The sequence below is a fragment of the Ornithorhynchus anatinus genome, chromosome 2 (assembly GCF_004115215.2).
Source record: "Ornithorhynchus anatinus isolate Pmale09 chromosome 2, mOrnAna1.pri.v4, whole genome shotgun sequence".
NCBI lineage: Eukaryota > Metazoa > Chordata > Mammalia > Monotremata > Ornithorhynchidae > Ornithorhynchus > Ornithorhynchus anatinus.
In genome coordinates, this window is record NC_041729.1 from 54,726,386 (window position 1) to 54,751,608 (window position 25,223).

Here is a 25,223-nt window from a genome sequence, read left to right on the forward strand (position 1 = left end):
TTTGGCTAGGGGAAAAGGTCAGTCTAGGGAAAAAGGTTTGGCTAGGGAAAAAGGTTAAGCCAGGAGAAAAGGTTTTGCTAGTGGAAAAGGTTACACCAGGAGAAAAGCTTTGACCTGGGAAAAAGGTTGGGCTAGGGAAAAAGGTTAAGCTAGGGAAAAAGGTCAGGCCTGGAGAAAAGGTTTAGCTAGGGGAAAAGGTTAAGCCAGGAGAATAGGTTTAGTTGGGGGAAAAGGTTAGGATGGTGAAAAGGATAAGCCAGGGAAAAAGGTCAGGCCTGGAGCAAAGGTTTGGTTAGGGGAAAAGGTTAGGCCAGGAGAAAACCTTTGGCTAGGGGATAAGGTTAGGCCAGGAGAAAAGGTTTGGCTAGGGGAAAAGGTTAGGCCAGGAGAAAAGCTTTGGCTAAGGTAAAAGGTTAAGCCAGGGAAAATGGTCAAGCCTGAAGAAAAGGTTTTGCTTGGGGAAAAGGTCAGACCAGGGAAAAAGTTTGGTCTAAGGAAAAAGGTTAAGCCAGGAGAAAACGGTTGGCTAGCGGAAAAGTTTAAGCCAGGGAAAAAGGTCATGCCTGGAGAAAAGGTTTGGCTAGGGGAAAAGGTCAGTCTAGGGAAAAAGGTTTGGCTAGGGAAAAAGGTTAAGCCAGGAGAAAAGGTTTTGCTAGTGGAAAAGGTTACACCAGGAGAAAAGCTTTGACCCGGGAAAAAGGTTGGGCTAGGGAAAAAGGTTAAGCTAGGGAAAAAGGTCAGGCCTGGAGAAAAGGTTTAGCTAGGGGAAAAGGTTAAGCCAGGAGAATAGGTTTAGTTGGGGGAAAAGGTTAGGATGGTGAAAAGGATAAGCCAGGGGAAAAGATCAGGCCTGGAGCAAAGGTTTGGTTAGGGAAAAAGGTTAGGCCAGGAGAAAACCTTTGGCTAGGGGATAAGGTTAGGCCAGGAGAAAAGGTTTGGCTAGGGGAAAAGGTTAATCCAGGGAAAAAGGTCAAGCCTGGAGAAAAGGTTTGGCATGGGGAAAAGGTCAGACCAGTGAAAAAGGTTTTGTCTAGGGAAAATGTTTGAGCCATGAGGAAAGGTTTAGCTAGGGGAAAAGGTTAGGCCAGGAGAAAAGGGTTGGCTAGGGGAAAAGGTTAAGCCAGGAGAAAAGGTTTGGCTAGGGGAAAAAGTTACGCCAGGAGAAAAGGTTTAGCTAGGGGAGAAGGTTAGGCCAGGAGAAAAGGTTTGGCTAGGGAAAAAGGTTATGCAAGGGAAAAAGGTCAAGCCTGGAAAAAAGGTTTGGCTAGGGGAAAAGGTCAGGCCACTGAAAAAGGTTTGGCTAGGGGAAATGGTTAAGCCAGGAGAAAAGATTTGACTAAGTGAAAACGTTAGGCCAGGAGAAAAGGTTGGGCTAAGGGAAAAGGTTAGGCCAGGGGAAAAGGTCACGTCTGGCCAAAAGGTTTGGCTAGGGAAAAAGTTTAAGCCAGGGGAAAAGGGCAGGCCTGGAGGAAAGGTTTGGCTAAGGAAAAAGGTTGAGCCAGGAGAAAAGGTTTGGCTAGGGGAAAAGGTTAGGCCAGGAGAAAAGGTTTGTCTAGGGAAAAAGTTCAGGCCAGGAGAAAAGGTTAGGCCTGGAGAAAAGGTTTGGCTAGGGGAAAAGGTTAGGCCAGGAGAAAATGGCAGGCCTGGAGAAATGGTTTGGCTAGGGAAAAAGGTTAGGCCTGGAGAAAAGTTTTGGCTAGGGGAAAAGTTTAGGCCAGGAGAAAAAGTTTGGCTAGGGGAAAAGTTTAGGCCAGGGAAAAAGGTCAGTCCTGGAGAAAAAGTGAAGTGATTTGGAAACGTTAGGCCAGGGGCAAACGTTAGACATGGGGAAAGGTTAGGCAAAAAGAAAGGTTGGGCTAAGGGAAAAGGTTAGGCCAGGGAAAAAGGTCATGACTGGCAAAAAGGTTTGGCTAGGGAAAAAGGTCAGGACAAGAGAAAAGGTTTGGCTAGGGAAAAAGGTTAAGCCAGGAGAAAAGATTTGGCTAGGGGAAAGGGTTATTCCAGGGAAAAAGGTCAAGCCTGGATAAAAGGTTTGGCTAGTGGAATAGGGCAGACCAGGGAAAAAGGTTTGGCCAGGGAAAATGGTTAAGCCAGGAGAAAAGCTTGAGCTAGGGAAAGAGGTTAGGGCAGGGAAAAAGATCATGCCAGGAGAAAAGGTTTGGCTAGGGGAAAAGGTCAGACCAGGGGAAAAGGTATGGCCAGGAAAAAATGTCAGGCCATGAGAAACGGTTATGCCAGGAAAAAGGGTAGGCCAGGGAAAAAGTTCAGACGAGGAGATAAAGTTAGGCCAGGAGAAAAGGTTTGGCTAGGGGAAAAGGTTTGGCTAGGGGAAAAGGTTTGGCTAGGGGAAAAGGTTTGGCTAGGGGAAAAGGTTTGGCTAGGGGAAAAGGTTTGGCTAGGGGAAAAGGTTTGGCTAGGGGAAAAGGTTTGGCTAGGGGAAAAGGTTTGGCTAGGGGAAAAGGTCAGACCAGGGAAAGAGGTTAGGCCAGGGAAAAAGGTGAGACTAGGTGAAAAGGTTTGGCCAGGGAAAAAAGGTCAGGCCAGGAGAAACGGTTATGCCAGGAAAAAGGGTAGGCCAGGAAAAAGTTCAAACGAGGAGAAAAAGTTAGGCCAGGAGTAAAGGTTTGGCTAGGGAAAAAGGTCAGACCAGGAGAAAAGGTTAAGCCAGGAGAAAAGTTTTGGCCAGGAGAACAGGTTTTGCTAGGGGAAAAGGTCTGGCTAGGGAAAAAGGTTAGGCCAGGAGAAAAGGTTTGGCTTGGGGAAAAGGTTAGGCCTGGGGAAAAGGTCAGAACAGGAGAAATGGTTAGGCCAGGAGATAAGGTTTGGCCAGGAGAGAAGGTCATGCCAGGAAAAAGGTTAGGCCAGAGAAAATGGTCAGACCAGGAGAAAAAGTTAGGCCAGGAGAAAAGGTTTGGCTAGAGTAAAAGAGTAGCGAAAAATAGGGGAAAAATAGTGTGACCCGTCTGTCCTCTCTTGAAGGCTGCTGAGAAGCATCCTACTCCTCCTGCTGCTCTGGGAGAAGGGAGGAGGCCTTTTCATCCAGGAACTGGCTGTCCAGCAGCTCAGTCCGGGAATCTTCCCTGGTGATGACGAGAGCTACTCGGATCGTCCTCCCCCACCTCTCTCCCTCTGCCCCCCAACCCATGACTCACCTGCAGCTCCTCACTCGACTCGGCTCTGTCAAGCACGGGGTGGACCCGCAAAGGTGCAGCATCCTCCAGCTAGCCCATGATGGCCAGGGAACCCCTGGCACCCCCCAACGGGTTTGTGGCCTGGGAGGGAAAGAGAAAGGTGAGAGTGAGCATCCCATTCACACTCCCTGGGTTTCCCCCTCCAGCTCACCCCTGCACCTCGTCGTCGTCTCCCCCACCCCTGCCTGCAGTCTGGCCTGGGTCCAATGCCTCCCTCGAAGGGAGACCCGGGGGCGGGTCTTTTCCGTCCATGGCCAATCGGAGACAACTCGCTTCCTGCACAGAACCCAGGCCCCTGGTCTCCCCCGAGGGGCCTCAGCCTCATCCCGCATCTTCTCCCCAGGATTCACCCAGACATCCCCCACCTTTTCCCTGGGGATAGCCGCGCAGTCCATTCAGTCAGAGGGAAAAGCTGCCAGTGGAGTCTGCCCACAGGAGAAGAGAGAGGATGCTCAAATCCGAGGAGAAGCACTGAGCAACCTTTTTTCTGAAAAAGGGTTCGGGGCCAGGCCCGCAAGGCCAAAGCGAGGGACGGGGTGGGGGGGGTGGGCGATACATAATGGAACGCTCAGGGCTTGTGGACAAAGCTGCAAGGCTAAGGCTGACCGGGGGGACGGGAGGGGCAATGGTAAGGAAAGGATTTGAGGTTCAAGGGCAAGGCACCCCGGCACGGCCCCTTCTCAGCTCGGGGAGTGGGGGCAAGGCACTTCACCTCACGAGGCCTCAGTGACCTACTCGGACCAATGGGGAGGGAGACGGAGAGCCCCACAGGGGACCATTGGATGAGCCTGGATCTCCCCCAGCTTTGAGAACAGGGCTCTGCACCTTAGCAGCGCTCCAGAAATACGCGGGAAGGAACGAAAGGGCAGGGTGGGGACAAGGTGAGCCTAGGGAAAAGGGGAGGAAAAGGGACAGGGGAGGCCAGGGGAAAACAGGAGGTTAGGGGAGGAGATGACAGGAGGGGAAAAAGTTGGTCTAGGAAAAGTGGACGCCAGGGGCAAAGGAGAGGCCAAGGTGAGAGGAGCGGCCCGGAAAAAGGTGAGGTCAGGGAAAAAGGGGGTCCTGGGGAAAATGTGAGGTGAGCAGAAAGGTTAGACCCGTGGAAATTGTTAGAGCAGGGCAACAGGTTAGGCCAGGGGAAAAGGTTAGACGGGGAGAAAAGCTAAGGCTAGGGAAAAGGGTTGGGCTTGGGGAAAAGGTTAGGCCAAGGGAAAAAGTTGGGCCTGGCAAAATGTGAAGTGAGCTGGAAAGGTGAGGCCAGGGGCAAAGGTGAGACTGGGGGAAAGGTGAGGCGAGGGGATAGGTTGGGCTAGGGGAAAACATTACCGCAAGGGACAAGGTGACAGTAGGGGAAAAGATTCGTCTGGGGCATAGGTTTAGGCCATGGGAAAAGGTTAGGTCAGGGAAAAAGGTCAGACCAGGAGAAAAGGTTAGGCCAGGAGACAAGATTTGGCTAAAGGAAAAGGTTAAGCCAGGAGAAAAGTTTAGGCCGGGAGAAAAGCTTTGGCTAAAGGAACAGGTTAGGCCAGGAGAAAAGTTAAGCCAGGGAAAAAGCTCAGACGAGGAGAAAAGGTTTGGCCAAGAGAAAAGGTTAGGGCAGGGGAAAAGGTCAGACCAGGAGAAAGGGTTTGGCTAGGGGAAAATGTTTGGCATGGGAAAAAGATTATGCCAGAAAAAAAGGTTAGGCCAGAGAAAAAGTTCAGACTCGGAGAAAAGGTTAGGCCAGGAGAAAAGATTAGGCCAAGAAAAAGGTGAAACCAGGAGAAAAGGTGAGGCCAGGGAAAAAGGTAGGACCAGGAGAAAAAGTTTGGCTAGGGAAAATGGTTTGGCTAGGGAAAAAGGTTATGCCAGGAAAAAGGTTAGGCCAGGGAAGAAGGTCAGACCAGGAGAAAAGGTTAAGCGGGGAGAAAAGGTTTGGCTAAAGGAAAATGTTAGGCCAGGAAAAAGGTTAGGCCAGGAAAAAGGTTAGGCCAGGAAAAAGGTTAGGCCAGGGAAAAAGATCAGACGAGGAGAAAAGGTTAGGCCAGCAGAAAAGGTTAGGCCAGGAGAAAAGGTTAGGCCAGGAGAAAAGGTTAGGCCAGGAGAAAAGGGTCAGACCAGGAAAAAAGGTTTGGCTAGGGGAAAAGGTTATGCCAGGAAAAAGGTTAGTCCAGAAAAAAAGGTTAGACGAGGAGAAAAGTTTAGGCCAGGAGAAAAGGTTTGGCTAGGGTAAGAGGTCAGACCAGGAGGAAACGTTTGGCTAGGGGAAAAGGTTTGGCTAGGGAAAAATGTTATACCAGGAAAAAGGTTAGGCCAGAGAAAAAGGTCAGACGAGGAGAAAAGGTTCGGCCAGGGGAAAAGGGTTGGCTAGGGGAAAAGGTTAAACTAGGAGAAAAGGTTTGGGTAAAGGAAAAGGTTAGGCCAGGAGAAAAGGTTTGGCTAAATGAAAAGGTGAGGCCAGGGAAAAAGGTCATACCAGGAGAAAGGTTTAGGCGAGAAGAAAAGGTTAGGCCAGGGAAAAAGGTCAGATCAGGAGAAAAGGTTTGCCTAGGGAAAAACGTTATGCCAGGAAAAAAGGTTTGGCCAGAGAAAAAGGTGAGATGAGGAAAAAAGGTTAGGCCAGGAGAAAAGATTAGGCCAGGAGAAAAGGTGAAACCAGGAGAAAAGGTGAAACCAGGAGAAAAGGTGAGGCCAGGGAAAAGGTCAGACCAGGAGAAACTGTTTGGCTAGGGGAAAAGGTTTGGCTAAGGAAAATGATTATGCCAGGAAAAAGGTTAGGCCAGGGAAAAGGTCAGATGAGGAGAAAAGGTGAGACCAGGGAAAAAGGTCAGACCAGGAGAAAATGTTTGGCTAGGGGAAAAGGTTTGGCTAGGGAAAAAGCTTATGCCATGAAAAAGGATAGGCCAGAGAAAAAGGCCAGACGAGGAGAAAGGTTAGGCCAGGAGAAAAGATTAGGCCAGTAGAAAAGGTGAGGCCAGGGGAAAAGGTCAGACCAGGAGAAAATGTTTGGCTAGAGGAAAAGCTTAAGCCAGGTAAAAAGGTCAGACCTGGAGAAAAGGTTAGGCCCGGAGAAAAAGTTAGGCCAGGAGAAAAGGTGTGGATAAAGGAAAAGGTTAGGCCAGGAAAAAGGATAGGCCAGAGAAAAAGGTAAGACGAGGAGAAAAGCTTAGGCCAGGAGAAAAGATTAGGCCAGGAGAAAAGATGAGGCCAGGAGAAAAGGTGAGGCCAGGGAAAAAGGTCAGACCAGGAGAAAATATTTGGCTAGCAGAAAGGTTAAGCCAGGTAAAAAGATCAGATCTGGAGAAAAGGTTAGGCCGGGAGAAAAGGTTTGGCTAGGGGAAAAGGTTAGGCTAGGAAAAAGGTTAGGTCAGGGAAAAAGATCAGATGAGGAGAAAAGGTTAGGCCAGGAGAAAAGGTTTGGCTAGGGGAAAAGATTTGGCTAGGGAAAAAGGTTATGCCAGGAAAAAGGTTAGGCCAGGGAAAAAGGTCAGACGAGGAGAAAAGACTAGGCAAGGAGAAAAGGTTTGTCTAGGGGAAAAGGTTAAGCCAGTAGAAAATGTTTGGCCAAAGGAAAAGGTTACCCCAGGAGAAAAGGTCTGGCTAAAAGAAAAGGTGAGACAGGAAAAAAGGTCAGACCAGGAGAAAAGGTTAGGCCAGGAGACAAGATTCGGGTAAAGGGAAAGGTTAAGCCAGAAGAAAAGATTAGGCCCGGAGAAAAGGTTAGGCCAGGGGAAAAGGTCAGGCCAGGAGAAATGGTTATGGCAGGAAAAACGTTAGGCCAGGGAAAAAGGTCAGACCAGGAGAAAAGGTTTGGCTAGGGGGAAATGTTAGGTCAGGAGAAAAGATTAGCACAGGAGAAAAGGTTTGGCTAGGGGGAAAGGTTAGGCCAGGGGAAAAGGTCAGGCCTGGAGAAAAGGTTAGGCCGGGAGAAAAGGCCAGGGAAAAAGTTAGGCCAGAGAAAAAGGTCAGACGAGGAGAAGAGGTTAGTTCAGGAGAAAAGGTGAGGCCAGGGAAAAAGGTCAGACGAGGAGAAAACATTAGGCCAGGAGAAAAGGTTTGGCCAAGGAAAAAGTTTAGGCTAGGAGAAAAGGTTCGGCTAGGGGAAAAGGTTAAGCCAGGTAAAAAGGTCAGGCCTGAAGAAAAGGTTAGGCCAGGAGAAAAAGTTTGGCTAAAGGAAAAGGTTCAGCCAGGAGAAAAGATTTGGCTAGGGGAAAAGGTTAGGCCAGGGAAAAAGGTCAGACCAGGGTAAAGGATTAAGGAAAAATAGGGGAAAAATAGGGTGACCCTTATGTCCTCTCTTGAAGGCTCCTGAGAAGCATCCTCCTCCTCCTCCTGCTGATCTGAGGGAAAAGAGGAGGAGGCCTTTTCCTCCAGGGACTGGCTGTCCAGCAGCTCAGTCCAAGAGTCTTCCCTGGCGACGACGAGGGCAACTCCGATGGTCCTCCCCAACCTCCCTCTACCACCTTCCCCCCCACCCCCCCGCACCATGCCTCACGTGCAGCTCCTCATTCGACTCGGCTCTGTCAAGCACGGCGTGGACCGGCGGAGGGGCAGTAGCCTCCAGCGAGACTGAGATTGCCAGGGAACCCCCGGCATGCCCCACCGGGTTTCTGGCCTGGAAGGGAAAAAGAAAAGCAAGAGTGAGCTCCCCATCCACACTCCCTGGGTTTCACCTTCCAGCTCACCCCTGCACCTCGTCGTCGTTCCCCCGACCCCCGCCTGCACTCAGCCTGGAATGAGTCCCATCCCAGTCCCTTGCCACAGACCCCGCGAGTCCGATCCCGGGTGGACCGGGAGGGTCTCTTCTGGGGCCAACGACTCTCTTGGAAGGGGCACCCGGGGGTGGGTCTTCTCCGCCCCGGCCAATCGGAGTTGACTCGCTTCCTGCACAGGGTCCGGGCCCCTGGTCTCCCCGGAGGGGCCTCAGCCCCATCCCGCGTCTTCCCCCTCCAGGATTCACCCAGACACCCCCCCCACCCTTCTCTCTGAGCTAGTAGCGCAGTCCACTCAATCAGAGAGAAAACCTGCCTGTGGAGTCTGCTCACAGGAGAAGAGAGAGGATCCTCAAAGCCGAGGAGCAGCACTGAGCAACTTTTTTTTCTGAAAAAGCGTTCGGGGCCAGGCCCACAAGGCCAAAGCGGGGGCCGGGATCCAGGGGGGCGGGGGGGCGACCCATAATGGAAGGCTCAGGGCTTGGGGACAAAGCTGCAAGGCTAAGGCTGAGCAGGGGGGATGTGGCAACGGTAAGGAAAGGATTAGGGGTCCACGGGCAAGGCACCCCAGCGCGGCCCCGGCTCAGCTCGGGGACTGGGGGCAAGGAGCTTCACTTCTCGGGGCCTCAGTGACCTCCTAGGTCCAAGGGGGAGGGAGACAGGGAGCCCCAAGGGGGACCATCGGATGAGCCTGGATCTCCTCCAGCCTTGAGAACAGGGCTCTGCACCTCAGCTGTGCTCCAGAAATATGCAGGAAGGAATGAGAGGGCAGGACAGTGACAAGGGGAGCCTAGGGGAAAGGGGAGAAGGGAAAGGGGAGGCCAGGGGAAAAGGGAGGCTAGGGAAGAAGATGACAGGATAAAGATGGCCTAGGGAAAAGGGGACGCTAGGGGCAAAGAAGAGGCCGAGGCGAGAGGAGAGGCCCGGTCCTGGTTCTCCTCTTATCTCTCTGGCCGGTCATTCTCGGTCTCCTTTGCAGGCGCCTCCTCCCCCTCCCATCCTTTAACTGTTGGAGTTCCTCAAGGGTCAGTTCTTGGCCCTCTTCTGTTCTCCATTTACACTCACTCCCTCGGTGAACTCATTCGCTCTCACGGCTTTGACTACCATCTCTACGCAGATGACACGCAGATCTACATCTCCGCCCCTGTCCTCTCCCCCTCCCTTCAGGCTTGCATCTCCTCCTGCCTCCAGGATGTCTCCATCTAGATGTCGGCCGGCCACCTAAAACTCAACATGAGCAAGACTGAGCTCTTCATTTTCCCTCCCAAGCCCGGTCCTCTCCCAGACTTCCTATCACCGTGGATGGTACGACCCTCCTTCCCGTCTCTCAGGCCCGCAATCTCGGTGTCATCTTTGACTCATCTCTCTCGTTCACCCCACACATCCTATCCGTTAACGAGACCTGCCGGTTTCACCTTTACAATATCGCCAAGATCTGCCCTTTCCTCTTCACACAAACGGCTACCTTACTGCTACAGGCTCTTGTTACATTCCAGCTAGACTACTGTGTCAACCTTCTCATCTTGCCCAACTCCAGTCCATTCTTCACTCCGCTGCCCGGCTCATCTTCCTGCAGAAACCCTCTGGGCATGTCACTCCCCTTCTTAAACACCTCCAGTGGTTCCCTATCAACCACCGCTCCAAACTAAAACTCCTCATTCTAGGCTTCAAGGCTCTCCATCACCTTGCCCCTTTTCTACCTCTCTCCCTTCTCTCTTTCTACTGCCCACCCCGCACGCTCCGCTCCTCTGCCGCCCACCTCCTCACCATCCCTCGGTCTTGCCTATCCCGCCGTCGACCCCTGGGCCACGTCCTCCCGCGGTCCTGGAATGCCCTCCCTCCTCACCTCAGACAATCTAATTCTCTTCCCCCCTTCAAATCCCTACTTAAAACTCACCTCCTCCAAGAGGCCTTCCCAGACTGAGCGCCCCCCCTTTTTCCCTCTGCTCTCTCTACCCCCTTTCACCTCTCCGCAGCTAAACCCTCTTCTCCCCCCTTTCCCTCTCCTCCTCCCCCATCCCACCCCCTCAGCCTCTCGACTGTATATATCTTTATCACCCTATTTATTTTGTTCATTTTGTTTAATGAGATGTACATCACCCTGATTCTATTTAGTTGCCATTGTTTTTATGAGATGTTCTTCCCCTTGACTCTATTTATTGCCATTGTTCTTCTCTGCCTGTCTCCCCCGATTAGACTGTAAGCCCATCAAACGGCAGGGACTGTCTCTATCTGTTGCCGACTTGTTCATTCGAAGCGCTTAGTACAGTGCTCTTCACATAGTAAGTGCTCAATAAATACTATTGAATGAATGAATGAATGAAAGAAAGAAAAAGGTGAGGTCAGGGAAAAAGCGTGGCCTGGGGAAAATGTGAGGCAACTGGAAAGGTTATAGCCGTGGAAATGGTTAGACCAGGGCAACAGGTTAGGCCAGGGGAAAAGGTTAGACGGGGAGAAAAGCTAAGGATGGGGAAAAGGTTGGGATTGGGGAAAAGGTTAGGCCTGGCAAAACGGTGAGGTGAGTTGGAAAGGTGAGGCCAGGGGCAAAGGTGAGACTGGGGGAAAGGTGAGGCGAGGGGAAAGGTTGGGCTAGGGGAAAACGTTACGGCAAGGGACAAGGTGATGGTAGGGGCAAAGATTCATCTGGAGCACAGGTTTAGGCCACAGGAAAAGGTTAGGCCAGGGAAAAAGGTCAGACCAGGAGAAAAGGTTAGGCCAGGAGACAAGATTTGTCTAAAGGAAAAGGTTAAGCCAGGAGAAAAGGTTAGACCGGGAGAAAAGGTTAGGCCGGGAGAAAAGGTTAGGCCGGGAGAAAAGGTGAGGGCAGGAGAAAAGGTGAGGGCAGGAGAAAAGGTGAGGGCAGGGAAAAAGATCAGACCAGGAGAAAAGGTTTGGCTAGGGGAAAAGGTTAGGCCAGGGGAAAAGGTCAGACAAGGAGAAAAGGTTAGGCCTGGAGAAAAGGTTTGGCTAAAGGAAAAGGTTAGGTCAGGGAAAAGGGTCAGACCAGGAGAAAAGGTTTGGCTAGGGGAAAAGGTTTGGCTAGGGAAAAAGGTTAGGCCAGGAAAAAGGTTAGGCCAGAGAAAAAGGTCAGACGAGGAGAAAAGGTTAGGCCAGGAGAAAAGGTTTGGCTAGGGGAAAAGTTTTAGCCAGGTGAAAAAGTCAGGCCTGGAGAAAAGGTTAGGCTGGGAGAAAAGGTTAGGCCAGGGAAAAAGGTTATGCCAGGAAAAAGGTTAGGCCAGGGAAAAAGGTTAGGCCAGGAGCAAAGGTTTGGCTAGGGGAAAAGATTAGGCCAGGAGAAAAGGTTTGGCCAAGGAAAAGGTTTAGGCCAGGAGAAAATGTTTGGCTAGGGGAAAAGGTTAAGGCAGGTAAAAAGGTCAGGCCTGGAGAAAAGGTTAGGCCAGGAGAAAAGTTTGGCTAAAGAAAAGGTTCAGCCAGGAGAAAAGATTTGGCTAGGGGAAAAGGTTAGGCCAGGAAAAAAGTTAGGCCAGAGAAAAAGGTCAGACTAGGAGAATAGGTTAGGCCAGGAGAATAGGTTAGGCCAGGAGAAAAGGTCCGACCAGGAGAAAAGGTTTGGCTAGGGGAAAAGGTTAAGCCAGGTAAAAAGGTCAGGCCTGGAGAAAAGGTTAGGCCGGGAGAAAAAGGCTGGCTAGGGAAAAAGGTTAGGCCAGGAAAAAATTAGGCCAGGGGAAAAGAAACGAGGAGAAAAGGGTAGGCCAGGAGAAACGTTTTGGCTAAAGGAAAAGCTTAGGCCAGGAGAAAAGGTTTGGCTAGGGGAAAAGGTTAGGCCAGGAGAACAGGTTTGGCTAGGGGAAAAGGTTTGGCTAGGGAAAAAGGTTATGCCAGGAAAAAGGTTAGGCCAGAGAAAAAGGTCAGACGAGGAGAAAACATTAGGCCAGGAGAAAAGGTGAGGCCAGGAGAAAAGTTCAGACCAGAAGAAAAGGTTTGGCTAGGGAAAAAGGTTAAACCAGGTAAAAAGGTCAGGCCTGGAGAAAAGGTTGGATGGGAGAAAAGGTTAGGCCGGGAGAAAAGGTCTGGCTAGGGTAGAGAGGTAGGCCAGGGGAAAGAGTTAGGCCAGGAGAAAAGGTTTGGCTAGGGGTAAAGGTCAGACCAGGGAAAAAGTTAAGGCTAGGGAAAAAGTTTGGCTAGGGGAAAAGGTTAGGCCAGGAGATAAGGTTTGGCAAGGGGAAAAGGTCAGACCAGGGAAAAAGTTTAGGTGAGGAGAAAAGGTTAGGGCAGAGGAAAAGGTTAGGCCAGAGGAAAAGGTTTTGGCTAGGGCAAAAGGTTAGACCAGGGAAAATGGTATGGCTTGGAGAAATGTTTAAGTCAGGAGAAAAGGTTTGGCTATTGAAAAAGGTCAGGCCAGGAGAAAAGTTTTGGCTAGGGGAAAAGGTTAGGCCAGGAGAAAAGGTTTGGCTAAGGGAAAATGTCAGGCCAGGAGAAAAGTTTAGTTAGGAGAAAAGATTAGGCTAGGGTAAAGCGCCAAGCCAGAGAAAAAGGTCAGGCCAGGAGAAAAGGTTTGGCTAGGGAAAAGGTCAGACCAGGGAAAAAGGTTAGGCCAGGAGAAAGGTTTTGGCTAGGGGAAAAGGTTAGGCCAGGGAACAAGGTCAGGCCTGCAGAAAAGGTGTGGCTAGGGGAAAAGGTCAGATCAAGGAAAAAGGTTAGGCTAGGGAAAAAGGTCAGGCCAGGAGAAAAGGTTTGGCTAGGAGAAAAGGTTAGAACAGGAGAAAAGGTTAGGCCAGGGAACAAGGTCAGGCCTGCAGAAAAGGTGTGGCTAGGGGAAAAGGTCAGATCAAGGAAAAAGGTTAGGCTAGGGAAAAAGGTCAGGCCAGGAGAAAAGGCTTGGCTAGGAGAAAAGGTTAGAACAGGAGAAAAGGTTAGGCCAGGGAAAAAGGGTAGCCCAGGAGAAAATGTTTGGCTAGGGGAAAAGGTTAGGCCATGGAAAAACGTTAGGCCTGGGGAAAAGGTTTGGCTAGGGGAAAAGGTCAGACCAAGGAAAAAGGTTAGGCCTGGGAAAAAGATCAGATCAGAAGAAGAGGTTAAGTCAAGGAAAGAGGTTAAGCCAGGGGAAAAGGTTAGGCCAGAAGAAAAGTTTGGGTAGGGGAAAAGGTTAGGCCAGGGGAAAAGGTTAGGGAAAAATAGGGAAAAAATAGGGTGACCCGTCTGTCTTCTCTTGAAGGCTCCTGAGAAGAATCCTCCTCCTCCTGTTTGTCTGGGGTAAGGGAGGAGGAGGGCTTTTCCGCCAGGGACTGGCTGCCCAGCAGCTCAGTCCGGGATCCTCCACTGGCGACGACGAGAACTACTCCAATGGTTCTCCCCGTGCCCCCCGCCATGACTCAGATGCAGCTCTTCGCTTGACTCTGCCCCGTGAAGCATCGGGTGGACCCGCGGAGGGGCAGCATCCTCCACCTAACCCGAGATACCCAGGGAAGCCCCGGCAAGCCCCCACTGGGTTTCTGGCCTGGGAGGGAAAGAGAAAGGCAAGTGTGAGCTCCCCATCCACACTCCCTGGGTTTCCCCTTCCAGCTCACCACTGCACTTCGTCGTCGCCACCGCCCCCCACTAAGCCCGGAAAGAGTCTCATCCCAGCCCTTAGGGACAGACCCCGCTAGTCCGATCCTTGGTGGACCGGGAGGGTCTCCTCTGAGGCCAGCGCCTCCCTCAGAAGGGGCAACCTCTAAGCGGGAAAGGGGAGGAGTCTGGGGGAGAAGATAAGCCCTTCGGCCAGAAGAAGGCGGGGAGACCCCCATCACGCAAGCCGACGAGAGGAGCCGGGGAGAGTGAGGGGGGAAGTCCGTGCCGCGGGCAAAAGTTCGGACCCTTCCAGGGCCCGGTCCCCTCCCCGGCCCGTAGGATGGGGTTCCGCCCGTCCTCGGCCTTCCCGAAACACCGTGGCCCGATGACGAGAGCCGAGGGTCTTGGAGACCGGCCACCGCTCCAGAGAGAGGTCGTTTGCATGGCGAGGGAGCCGTCGGAGAGGGATTCCTAAAACCCTTCTGCTCACTCAGGACAAGAAGAAGAAGCAGCAGCATCTGGATGCTTTGGGCCGTGCTCAAGCCCTTCCTAGGTGCCCCACACTAGGTCTCAGGGCTGGGCGAGGCCCACGGGAGTCCGGCGGGTCCAGTGGATGGGGGACTCCCCGCCTTTGTCCCCATGGGACCGATGGGGCTCACCAAGGCCCAGGGCAGGGAAAGGATGACCGGACCCAGGCCACCCAGCCGGCAGGGGTGGGGCCGAGCGGGGAACCCACGCCCCTCATGGTCCCTCGACTCCCCAGCCCATGACCCTCTTCCGTTGAGGGTCACTCGGCCTCCTCCCGCCCACAGCCAGGGCAGGAGGACAGGAGAGGGGAGGGATGCTCCCCATCACTCCCCACCCCTAGACCAGTCCTGCCGGCAAGCAGGTCTCTAGGAAAAGGACCTGACCTCGAAGCCCTCCCAGCTAGTAAGGGGGACAGCCCCTAGCCAGCTTGACTCTTCCCCCGGGCCTGGCCCCTCGCCCCCTATCCCTCTGCACCCCCCCAACTCCCTCAGAGACAGCCCCTGAGGAGTTCCAGCTCTGGAGGAATGAAGGAGGAGCAGGAGGACCCGGTGGACAGGACTGGGAGTGCAAGGAGGAGGAGTAACCCGGCATCTCGAGATGTCAGGGCCCTGGATCTCCCTCCCTCCCTCCCTCCCTTCCTTCCATAGTAGGGACTGAGCACTAGCTAGGGGCAGAGCACGGGACTCAGCCCTTGGAAGTTCCCTGGCGGCCCCCCAGAGAAACCCTCCCTGCCTAAGGACGGGCTCACCGTCTCCACAGGGGAGAAAGGCAGGCAAGCCCAACCGAAACCAAGACAATCAAGCCCGGGTGTGGGTCTTCTCCGTCCCTGGCCAATCGGAGAGGACTCGCTTCCTGGACAGAGCCAGGGCCCCTGTTCTCCCCTGAGGGGTCTCAGCCTCATCCTGCTTCTTCCCCGCATGAGTCACCCAGACACACACACAAACCCTTCTCTAGGGGTTAGCAGTGTAGTCCACTCTGGAAGAGGGAAAAGCTGCCAGTGGAGTCTGCCCACAGGAGAGTAGAGAGGATCCTCAAAGCCGAGGAGAAGCACTGAGCACCCATTTTTGTCTTAAAAATGGTTCGGGGTAAGGCCCCCAAGTCCAAAGCGGGTGGTTGGGGGGGGGGCGGACCCAGAATGGAACGCTCAGGGCTTGGAGCCAAAGCTGTAAGGCTAAGGCTGGGGGGGTAAGGCCTAATGGCAAGGAAAGTATTTGGGGTCGACGGGCAAGGCACCCCAGCGTCACCCCTTCTCAGCTCGGGGACTGGGGGCAAGACACTTCAATTCTCTAGGCCTCAGTGTCCTCCTCGGTACAATGGGGAGGGAGACGGGGAGCCTTCAATCTTCCAGACTTGAACCTGGATCTCCCCCAGCCTTTAGAACAGGGCTCTGTACCTAGGCAGCGCTCCAGAAATACTTGGGAAGGAATGAAAGGGCAGGCCAGGGACAAGGTGAGCCTAGCGGAAAGGTGAGGAAAAGGGAAAGGGGAGGCCAGGGGAAAACAGGAGGCTAGGGGAGAAGATGACAGAAGGGTAAAAAGTTTACCTAGGGGAAAAGAGGACGCCAGGGCAAAGGATAGGTCAAGGCGAGAGGAAAGGCCCGGGAAAAGGTTAGGTCAGGGAAAAAGTGTGGCCTGGGGAAAAGGTTAGCCTAGTGGAAAGGTTAGACCAGTGGAAATGGTTCGGTGAGCGGAAACGGCTCGGCCAAGGGAAGACGTTAGGCCGGGGAAAAGGGGAGACCAGAGGCAAAGATACAGTAGGGGAAAAGGTTAGGCCCGGAGAAAAGGTTGGCGAGGGGAAAAGGTTAGGCCAGGAGAAAAGATCAGGCAAGGAGAAAAAGTTAGGCCAGGAGAAAAGGTTTGGCTAGGGAAAAAGGTTTGGCTAGAGGAAAAGGTCAGGCCAGGGGAAAGGTTTGGCCTGGCGAAAAGGTGAGGTGAGTTGGAAAAGTTAGGCCAGGGGCAAAGGTTAGGCCAGGAATAAGGTTAGGCCAGGAATAAGGTTAGGCCAGGAGAAAAGGTCAGGCCAGGAGAAAAAGTTAGGCAAGGACATAAGATCAGACAAGGAGAAAAGGTTTGGCTAGGGGAAAAGGTTTGGCCAGGGGAAAAGGTTTAGCCAGTGGAAAAGGTCAGGCCAGGAGAAAATGTCAGGCCAGGAGAAAATGTCAGGCCAGGAGAAAATGTCAGGCCAGGGGGAAAGGTTTGGCCAGGGGGAAAGGTTTGGCCAGGGGGAAAGGTTTGGCCAGGGGGAAAGGTTTGGCCAGGGGGAAAGGTTTGGCCAGGGGGAAAGGTTTGGCCAGGGAAAAAAGACCAGCAGAAAAGGTTTGGCCTGGGGAAAAGGTTAGGGTAGGGGAGAGGTCGGACTATGATAAAAGCCTAGACTAGGGGAAATGGTTAGGCGAGGGATCAAGGATAAGGTAGGGCAAGATTGTGAGCCAGGGAAAAGATTAGGCCATCAGAAAAGGGTTAGACCAGGGGAAAAGATTACCCAACAGAAAGAGGTTTGGCCTGGGGGAAAGTTTGAGGTCAGGGAAAAACATTAGGCTAGGGGCGAAGGTTACAGTATGGGGAAAGGTTTGTCCAGAGGAAAAGGTTTGGCTAGGGGAAAAGGTTAGGCCAGGATAAAAGGTTTGGCTAGGGGACAAGGTTTGGCCAGGGGAAAAGGTCAGGCCAGGAGAAAAAGGTTTGGCCAGGGGAAAAGGTCAGGCCAGGAGAAAAAGGTTTGGCCAGGGGAAAAGGTCAGGCCAGGGGAAAAAGGTTTGGCCAGGGGAAAAGGTCAGGCCAGGAGAAAAAGGTTTGGCCAGGGGAAAAGGTCAGGCCAGGAGAAAAAGGTTTGGCCAGGGGAAAAAGGTTTGGCCAGGGGAAAAGATCAGGCCAGGGGAAAAGGTCAGGCCAGGAGAAAAAGGTTTGGCCAGGGGAAAAGGTCAGGCCAGGAGAAAAAGGTTTGGCCAGGGGAAAAGGTCAGGCCAGGAGAAAAAGGTTTGGCCAGGGGAAAAGGTCAGGCCAGGAGAAAAAGGTTTGGCCAGGGGAAAGGTCAGGCCAGGAGAAAAGGTTTGGCAAGGGGAAAAGGTCAGGCCAGGAGAAAAGGTTTGGCTAGGGGAAAAGGTCAGGCCAGAAGAAAATGTTTGCCTAGGGGAAAAGGTCAGGCCAGGAGAAAATGTTTGCCTAGGGGAAAAGGTCAGGTCAGGGGAAAAGGGATGGCAAGGAACAAAGTTAGGCCAGGAGAAAAGGTTTGGCTAAGAGAAAAGGTTAGGGAAAAATAGGGTGACCCGTCTGTCCTCCCTTGAAAGCTCCTGAGAAGAATCCTTCTCCTCATTCTCCTGCTGGTATGAGGGAAGAGAGGAGGAGGAGGGCTATTCCTCCAAGGACTGGCTGTCCAGCAGCTCAGTCCAGGAGCCTTCACTGGCGACGACGACGACGACGAGGGCTACCCCAGCGGTCCTCCCCCACCTCCCTCCCACCGCCAATGACTCACGTGCAGTTCCTCACTCGACTTGGCTCTGTGAAGCATGGGGTGGACCCGCGGAGGGGCAGCATTCCACCAGCTAGCCCGAGATGGCCAGGGAACCCCCAGGACGCCCCACCGGGTTTCTCGCCTGGGAGGGAAAGAGAAAGGCAAGAGTGCGCTCCCCAGACACACTCCCTGGGTTTCCCCTTCCAGCTCACCCCTGCACGTAGTCGTCGTCGTCCCCCGCCCCCCAACTCAGCCCGGAAAGAGTTCAATCCCAGTCCTTTGGGACAGACCCCGCGAGTCCGATCCTTGGCGGACCAGGAGGGTCTCCTCTGGGGCCAGCGCCTCCCTCGGAAGGGGCACCCGGGTGTGGGTCTTCTCCATCCTTGGCCAATCGGAGACGACTCGCTTCCTGCACAGAGCCTGGGCCCCTGGTCTCCCCTGAGGGGCCTCAGCCTCATCCTGCTTCTTCCCCCCAGGATTCACCCAGAAACACACACCCCCCCCCCTTCTCTCTGGGGTAGTAGTGCAGTCCATTCAGTCAGAAGGAAAAGCTGCCAGTGGGGCCTGCTCACAGGAGAAGAGAGAGGATCCTCAAAGCCGAGGAGAAGCACTGAGCAACCCTTTTTTCCTGAAAAATGGTTCGGGGCCAGGCTTGCAAGGCGCAATCGGGGGAGGGGGGAGGGGGCGACCCATAATGGAACGCTTAGGGCTTGGGGACAAAGCTGCAAGGCTAAGGCTGGGCGGGGGTGTGGGACAGTGGTAAGGAAATGATTTGGGGTCCATGGGCAAGGGAGCCCGGCACGGCCCATTCTCAGCTCCGGGTCCGAGGGCAAGTCACTTGACTTCTCTGGGCCTCAGTGACCTCCTCGGTCCAATGGGGAGGGAGACGGGGAGCCCCACATGGGGACCATCTGATGAGTCTGGATCTCCCCAAGCCTTTAGAACAGGGCTCTGCACCTAGGAAGCACTCCAGAAATACTCGGAAAGGAATGAAAGGGCAGGCCGGGGACAAGGTGAGCCTAGAGGAAAGGGGAGGACAAGTGAAAGGGGAGGCAAGGGGAAAACAGGAGGCTGGGGAAAAAAATGACAGGAGGGGAAGAGTTTTGCCTAGGGGAAAGGTTGATGCGAGGGGCAAAGGTGAGTCCAGGGAAAAGGGGATGCCAGGGGCAAAGGAGAGGCCAAGGCGAGAGGAGAGGCCCGGAAAAAGGTTAGGTCAGGGAAAAAAGGTGGCCTGGGGAAAATGTGAGGCTAGTGGAAAGGTTAGACCCGTGGAAATGGTTAGACCAGGGGAACACATTAGGGCAGGGGAAAAGGTTAGACAGGGAGAAAAGCTAAGGCTAGGGGAAAAAGTTTGGCTTGGGGAAAAGGTTGGGCCCAGGGGAAAGGTTAGGCCAAGGGAAAAAGTTTGGCCTGGCGAAAAGGTGAGGTGAGTTGGAAAGGTGAGGCCAGGGGTAAGGGTTAGACTGGGGGAAAGGTTAGGCGAGGGGAAAGGTTTTGTCTAGGGGAAAAGGTTAGGCCAGGAGAAACGGTTTAGCTAGGGGAAAAGGTCAGACCAGGGAAAAAGTTTATGCCAGGGATAAAGGATTGGCTAGGGAAAAGGTTAGGCCAGGGGAAAAGGTTAGGCCAGGAAAAAGGTCAGGCCAGGAGAAAAGGTTTGGCTAGGGGAAAAGTTTAGGCCAGGAGAAAAGGTTTGGCTAGGGGAAAAAAGGTTAGATTAGGGAAAAAGGTCAGGCCAGGAGAAAAGGTTAGGCCAGGAAAAAAGATTTGGCTAGGGGAAAAGGTTTGGCCAGGAGATAAGGTTTGGCTAAAGGAAAAGGTTCAGCCAGGAGAAAAGGTTAGGCCAGGAGAAAAAGGTATCGCTAGGGGAAAAGGTTAGGCCAGGGAAAAAGATCAGACCAGGAGAAAAGGTTAGGCCAGGAGAAAAGGTTTGCCTAGGGGAAAAGGTCTGGCTAAAGGAAAAGATTCAGGCAGGAAAAAAGGTTAGGGTAGGAGAAAAGGTATCGCTAGGGGAAAAGGTTAGGCCACCGAAAAAGGTCAGGCCAGGAGAACAGGTTTGCCGAGGGGAATAGGTTAGGCCAGGAGAAAAAGGTAGGGATAAAAGGTTTTGGCTGGGAAAGAGTTAGGCCAGGGAAAAAGGTTAGGCTAGGAGAAAAGGTTAGGCCAGGAAAAAAGGTTAGGCCAGGAGAAAAGGTATGGCTAGGGAAAAGGTTTGGCTAGGTGAAAAGGTTAGGCCAGGATAAAACTTTTGGGCTAAAGGAAAAGGTTCAGCCAGGAGAAAAGGTTTGGCTAGGGGAAAAGGTCAGGCCAAGAGAAAAGGTTTGGCTAGGGGAAAAGGTTAGGCCAGGAGAAAAGGTTGAGCTAGGGGAAAAGGTTAGGCCAGGAGAAAAGTTTGGCTAGGGGAAAAGGTAAAGCCAGGAGAAAAGGTCCAACCAGGGAAAAAGGTCAGACCAGGAGAAAAGGGTTGGCTAGGGGAAAAGGTTAAGCCAGGGAAAAAGTTCAGGCCTGGAGAAAATGTTTGACCAGGAGAAAAGGTTAGGCCAGGAGAAAATATTTAGCTGGGGGAAAAGGTTAGGCCAGGGAAAAAGGTCATGCCAGGAGAAAATGTTTGACCAGGAGAAAAGGTTAGGCCAGGAGAAAAGATTGGGCTAGGGGAAAATGTTAGGCCAGAAGAAAAGGTTATCCCAGGGAAAAAGGTCAGACCAATAGAAAAGCTCAGACGAGAGAAAAAGTTTGGCTAGGGGAAAGAATTAGGGCAGGGAAAAAGGTTAGGCCAGGAGAAAAGCTTAGGCCAAGGAAAAACGCTTTGACCAGGAAAAAGGGATACACTAGGGGAAAAGGTCAGATGAGGGAAAAAGGTCAGGCCTGGAGAAAAGGTTTGGCTAGGGAAAAAGGTTAGGCCGGGGGAAAAGGTTTGGCCAGGAGAAAGCGATTCACTAGCGGAAAAGGCCAGACCAGGGGAAAAGGTCAGACGAGGAGAAAAGGTCAGACCAGGAGAAAAGATTTGGCTAGGGGAAAAGGTTAGGCCAGGGCTCGGGAACTCCGACACTACGGATCTTCGCCCCCACAGACCCCCAGCCACCAGCTTCCAGTCCACCGCCCCCCCCCCCCCCCCCCGCTCGGGCCCGGGGACATTGCGCTCCCATTCTCGATCCTGGGGACATTGTGCTCCTCTTCTCGGCCCCAAGGACATTGTGTCCTCGGGGACATTGTGTCCCCCTGCTCGGGCCCGGGGACATTGTGCTCCCCAACCGCTCCCCCACTCTGCCCGAGGCGGCCATTTTGGGAAGCCCCCACTCTGCCTGAGGCGGCCATTTTGGGAAGGCCTCACTCCCTCTTCCCTCTGAGGTGATTCATCTCTCCCGCCCCAGGCGACCACGTCCTTCTTCTCACCATGTTACCTTACCTTAGCCGCCGCCTACGGCCGCCACCCACCCCGGACAACCTCAGGGCCCCCCCGCCGCCACAGGGTTATTTGGTCATGAGCTCTGGGACTCTCTCGGCCGCTGGCCGCTGACTTTGAGTCTGATCGGGTAGGGTCGGCTCGTCCCCCCGACCCTGGTCATCGCCTGCTTATTAACACTATTGTAGTGTGCCTTACTGTAGCATGTTGCTATATTAGCGATCTCGCTTGTTATTGTTTATTGTCGTCAGACTTGGAATTTGATCAGGGTCGCCCCTTAATCGAGTCTACCCCCGACCCTGATCATCACCCCCTTTTATTAACACGACTGTATTGTATCACACTGTATCATGTTGCTATATTAGCACTACTGTATTGTATCATACTGTATCATGTTGCTATATTACCGATTTCGTTTATTACTGTTTATTGTTGTCAGTGCTGCCTCCCACCTCTCTGGCCTCGCCATGTCCCTCCTCCCCCCTTCCCCCTCCCGCCCCTTCCTATCCTCCCCTTCCCCTTCCCCTCTCTCGCCTCAGCTCTTTCCCGCTCTCTCCTCTGTCTCCCCCCCCCCTCCCGCCCCCTAGAACCCCACTTTACCAGCGCTACCCCTCTTCCCCCTCCCCCTACTCTTCCCCCCACCAAACCCCCTCTTCACCCCCTCCCCCCTTCTCTCTTCCCCACCCACGCCCATCCAGTCCTCTTGTCCCACCGCCACCCCTCATCCCCCTCTCCCGCTCCAGGGCCCCGCACCTCCTTCCCATCCAACCCCCTTCCTCTCCCCCTCCTTCCCCCCTTCCCCCCTTGCACCCACAGCTACTTTCAAGTGTGGCCTCTGGAACCCCGCTCTATTACAGGTAAGCTACCTTTCATCCATGACCTTTTCCTCTCCCGCTCTCTCCTCCTCCTCGCCCTTTCGGAAACGTGTCTCTCTCCCGAAGACACGGTCTCCGCCGCCGCTCTCTCCAGCGGAGGCCTCTCCTTCTCCCACTCCCCCAGACTCACCGGTAAGGGAGGAGGCGTCGGCTTCCTCCTCTCGCCCCGTTGCCGCTTCCGCACTATCCCTCCTCCCCCCTCCCTCTCCTTCTCCTCCTTCGAAGCCCATATCATTCGCCTCTACCACCCCCTCCAGTTACTTGTCGCCGTCATCTATCGCCCTCCCGGTCCCACCTCCGACTTCTTCAACCACCTTGACCCCTTTCTCACCTTCCTTCTCTCCTTCTCTCTGCCCACTCTGATCCTTGGAGACTTCAACATCCATACGGATGTACCGACGACTCCTCTGCGCGCCCGCCTGCTATCCCTCCTCGACTCTGCCGACCTCCTCCTCCACCATACCGCGCCCAGTCACCGACTCGGTCACACCCTCGATCTCGTCATCTCCTACCGCTGCACTATCTCCTCCCTCACCGACTCTGAAATCCCTCTCTCTGACCATAACCTTCTCACCTGCCTCATCTCTCACACTCCCTCCCCCTGCAAATCTTCGCTACTGCCCCACAGAGACCTCCGCTCTCTCGATCCCATCCGTCTTTCCAATAGCATCTCTCCTCACCTCGCCGCCCTATCCTCTCTTCCCACTCTCGACGATCAGGTCTCCGCTCTCAACTCCACCCTCTCTACTCATCTCGACTCTCTCGCCCCCCTTTCCCTCCGCCGCTCTCGCTCCACTAACCCACAGCCCTGGATCACCTCCTCCGTCTGCCTCCTACGCTCCTATGCTCGAGCTGCTGAGCGCTGCTGGCGAAAGTCCAAGCACCAAGCCGACCTCACACACTTCAAATTTAGCCTTTCCTGCCTTAACTCTGCCCTCTCCTCCGCCAGGCAAAGCTTCTTCTCCTCCCTCATCGACACCCATGCCCGTGACCCCCGCCGATTGTTCCGGACCTTTAACTCTCTCCTTAGGCCCCCTGTTCCTCCCCTCCCCCATCTCTCACCCCCAATGAATCTGGCCACCTATTTCCTCACGAAAATCAACACGATCAGGTCTGAGCTCCCCAAAGTCACCCCTCCGCCTCTCTCCTCCCCCCACCGACCCCCTCCCCTACTTTCCCATCCTTCCCTGCAGTATCCTCAGAGGAGATCTCCTCCCTCCTCGCAAGTGCCACCCCCTCCACCTGCGCCTCGGACCCCATTCCCTCTCACCTTCTTAAAACCATCGCCCCTGCCCTCCTACCTTCCTTAACTTCTATTTTTAACCACTCAATCTCCAAGGGCTCCTTCCCCTCTGCCTTCAAACATGCCCACGTCTCCCCCATCCTAAAAAAACCCGCTCTTGACCCCACTTCCCCCTCCAGTTATCGTCCTATCTCCCTACTACCCTTCCTTTCCAAAATCCTAGAACGAGTCATCTACAATCGATGCCTAGAATTCCTTAACTCCCATTCTCTCCTAGACCCCCTCCAATCTGGCTTCCGTCCCCTCCACTCTACCGAGACTGCTCTCTCTAAGGTCACCCGTGACCTTCTTCTTGCCAAATCCAATGACTCCTACTCCATTCTAATCCTCCTTGACCTCTCTGCTGCCTTTGACACTGTCGACCATCCCCTCCTCCTCCATACCTTATCTCACCTTGGCTTCACGGACTCTGTCCTCTCCTGGTTCTCCTCTTACCTCTCTGGCCGGTCATTCTCGGTCTCCTTCGCTGGAGCCTCCTCCCCCTCCCATCCTTTAACTGTTGGAGTTCCTCAAGGGTCAGTTCTTGGCCCTCTTCTGTTCTCCATTTACACTCACTCCCTCGGTGAACTCATTCGCTCTCACGGCTTTGACTACCATCTCTACGCAGATGACACGCAGATCTACATCTCCACCCCTGTCCTCTCCCCCTCCCTTCGGGCTCGCATCTCCTCCTGCCTCCGGGACGTCTCCACCTGGATGTCGGCCCGCCACCTAAAACTCAACATGAGCGAGACTGAGCTCCTCATCTTCCCTCCCAAACCCGGTCCTCTCCCAGACTTCTCTATCACCGTGGATGACACGGGCACGACCATCCTTCCCGTCTCTCAGGCCCACAATCTCGGTGTCATCCTGGACTCGTCCCGCTCGTTCACCCCACACATCCTATCCGTTACCGAGACCTGCTGGTTTCACCTCTACAATATCGCCAAGATCCGCCCTTTCCTCTCCACCCAAACGGCTACCTTACTGTTACGGGCTCTCATTATATCCCGGCTAGACTACTGTGTCAGCCTTCTCTCTGACCTCCCTTCCTCCTCTCTCGCCCCGCTCCAGTCTATTCTTCACTCCGCTGCCCGGCTCATCTTCCCGCAGAAATGATCTGGACATGTCACTCCCCTTCTTAAACAACTCCAGTGGTTGCCTATCGACCTCCGCTCCAAACAAAAACTCCTCACTCTAGGCTTCGAGGCTCTCCATCACCTTGCCCCTTCCTACCTCTCCTCCCTTCTCTCTTTCTACCGCCCACCCCGCACGCTCCGCTCCTCTGCCGCCCACCTCCTCACCGTCCCTCGGTCTCGCCTATCCCGCCGTCGACCCCCGGGTCACGTCCTCTGCCGCGGTCCCGGAACGCCCTCCCTCCTCACCTCCGCCAAACTGATTCTCTTTCCCTCTTCAAAACCCTACTTAAAATCACCTCCTCCAAGAGGCGTTCCCAGACTGAGCTCCTCTTCCCCCTCTACTCCCTCTGCCATCCCCCCTTTACCTCTCCGCAGCTAAAGCCTCATTTTCCCCTTTTCCCTCTGCTCCTCCACCTCTCCCCATCCCCACAGCACTGTACTCGTCCGCTCAACTGTATATATTTTCGTTACCCTATTTATTTTATTAATGAATTGTACATCGCCTCGATTCTATTTAGTTGCCATTGTTTTTACGAGATGTTCTTCCCCTTGACGCTGTTTAGTGCCATTGTTCTTGTCTGTCCGTCTCCCCCGATTAGACTGTAAGCCCGTCAAACGGCAGGGACTGTCTCTATCTGTTGCCGACTTGTTCATCCCAAGCGCTTAGTACAGTGCTCTGCACATAGTAAGCGCTCAATAAATACTATTGAATGAACGAATGAATGGATTCACTAGGTGAAGAGGTCAGACCAGGGAAAAAGGTCAGACCAGGAGAAAAGGTTAGGGAAAATTAGGGGAAAAATAGGGTGACCAGTCTGTCCTCTCTGGAAGGCTCCCGAGAAGAATCCTCCCCTTACTCCTGCTGCTCTGGGGGAAGACAAGAGGAGGCCTTTTCCTCCAGGGACTGGCTGTCCAGTAGCTCAGTCCGGGAGCCTTCCCTGGTGACGATGAGGGCTACTCCGATGGTCCTCCCCCATCTCCCTCCCCCCGCCTCCCCTCTCCCCCATGACTCACGTGCAGCTCCTCACTCGACTCGCTTCTGTCAAGCACGGGGTGGACCCGCGGAGGGGCAGCATCCTCCAGTTAGCCAGAGATGGCCAGGGAACCCCTGGCATGCCCCACCGGGTTTCTGGCCTGGGAGGGAAAGAGAAAGGCAAGA

The 25,223-nt window shown here is 53.7% G+C and overlaps 1 protein-coding gene across 1 annotated transcript in view; it reads left to right on the forward strand.

Annotated features, from left to right (window-relative positions):
• The first annotated feature begins 4,142 nt into the window (after window positions 1-4,142).
• LOC114818237 (phospholipase A2-like) overlaps window positions 4,143-25,223 on the forward strand; it is a 41,311-nt gene continuing 20,230 nt past the window's right edge. Inside the window, 1 exon segment of the mRNA XM_029083143.2 lies at window positions 4,143-4,229. Coding sequence (XP_028938976.1) covers window positions 4,143-4,229 — 87 coding nt within the window.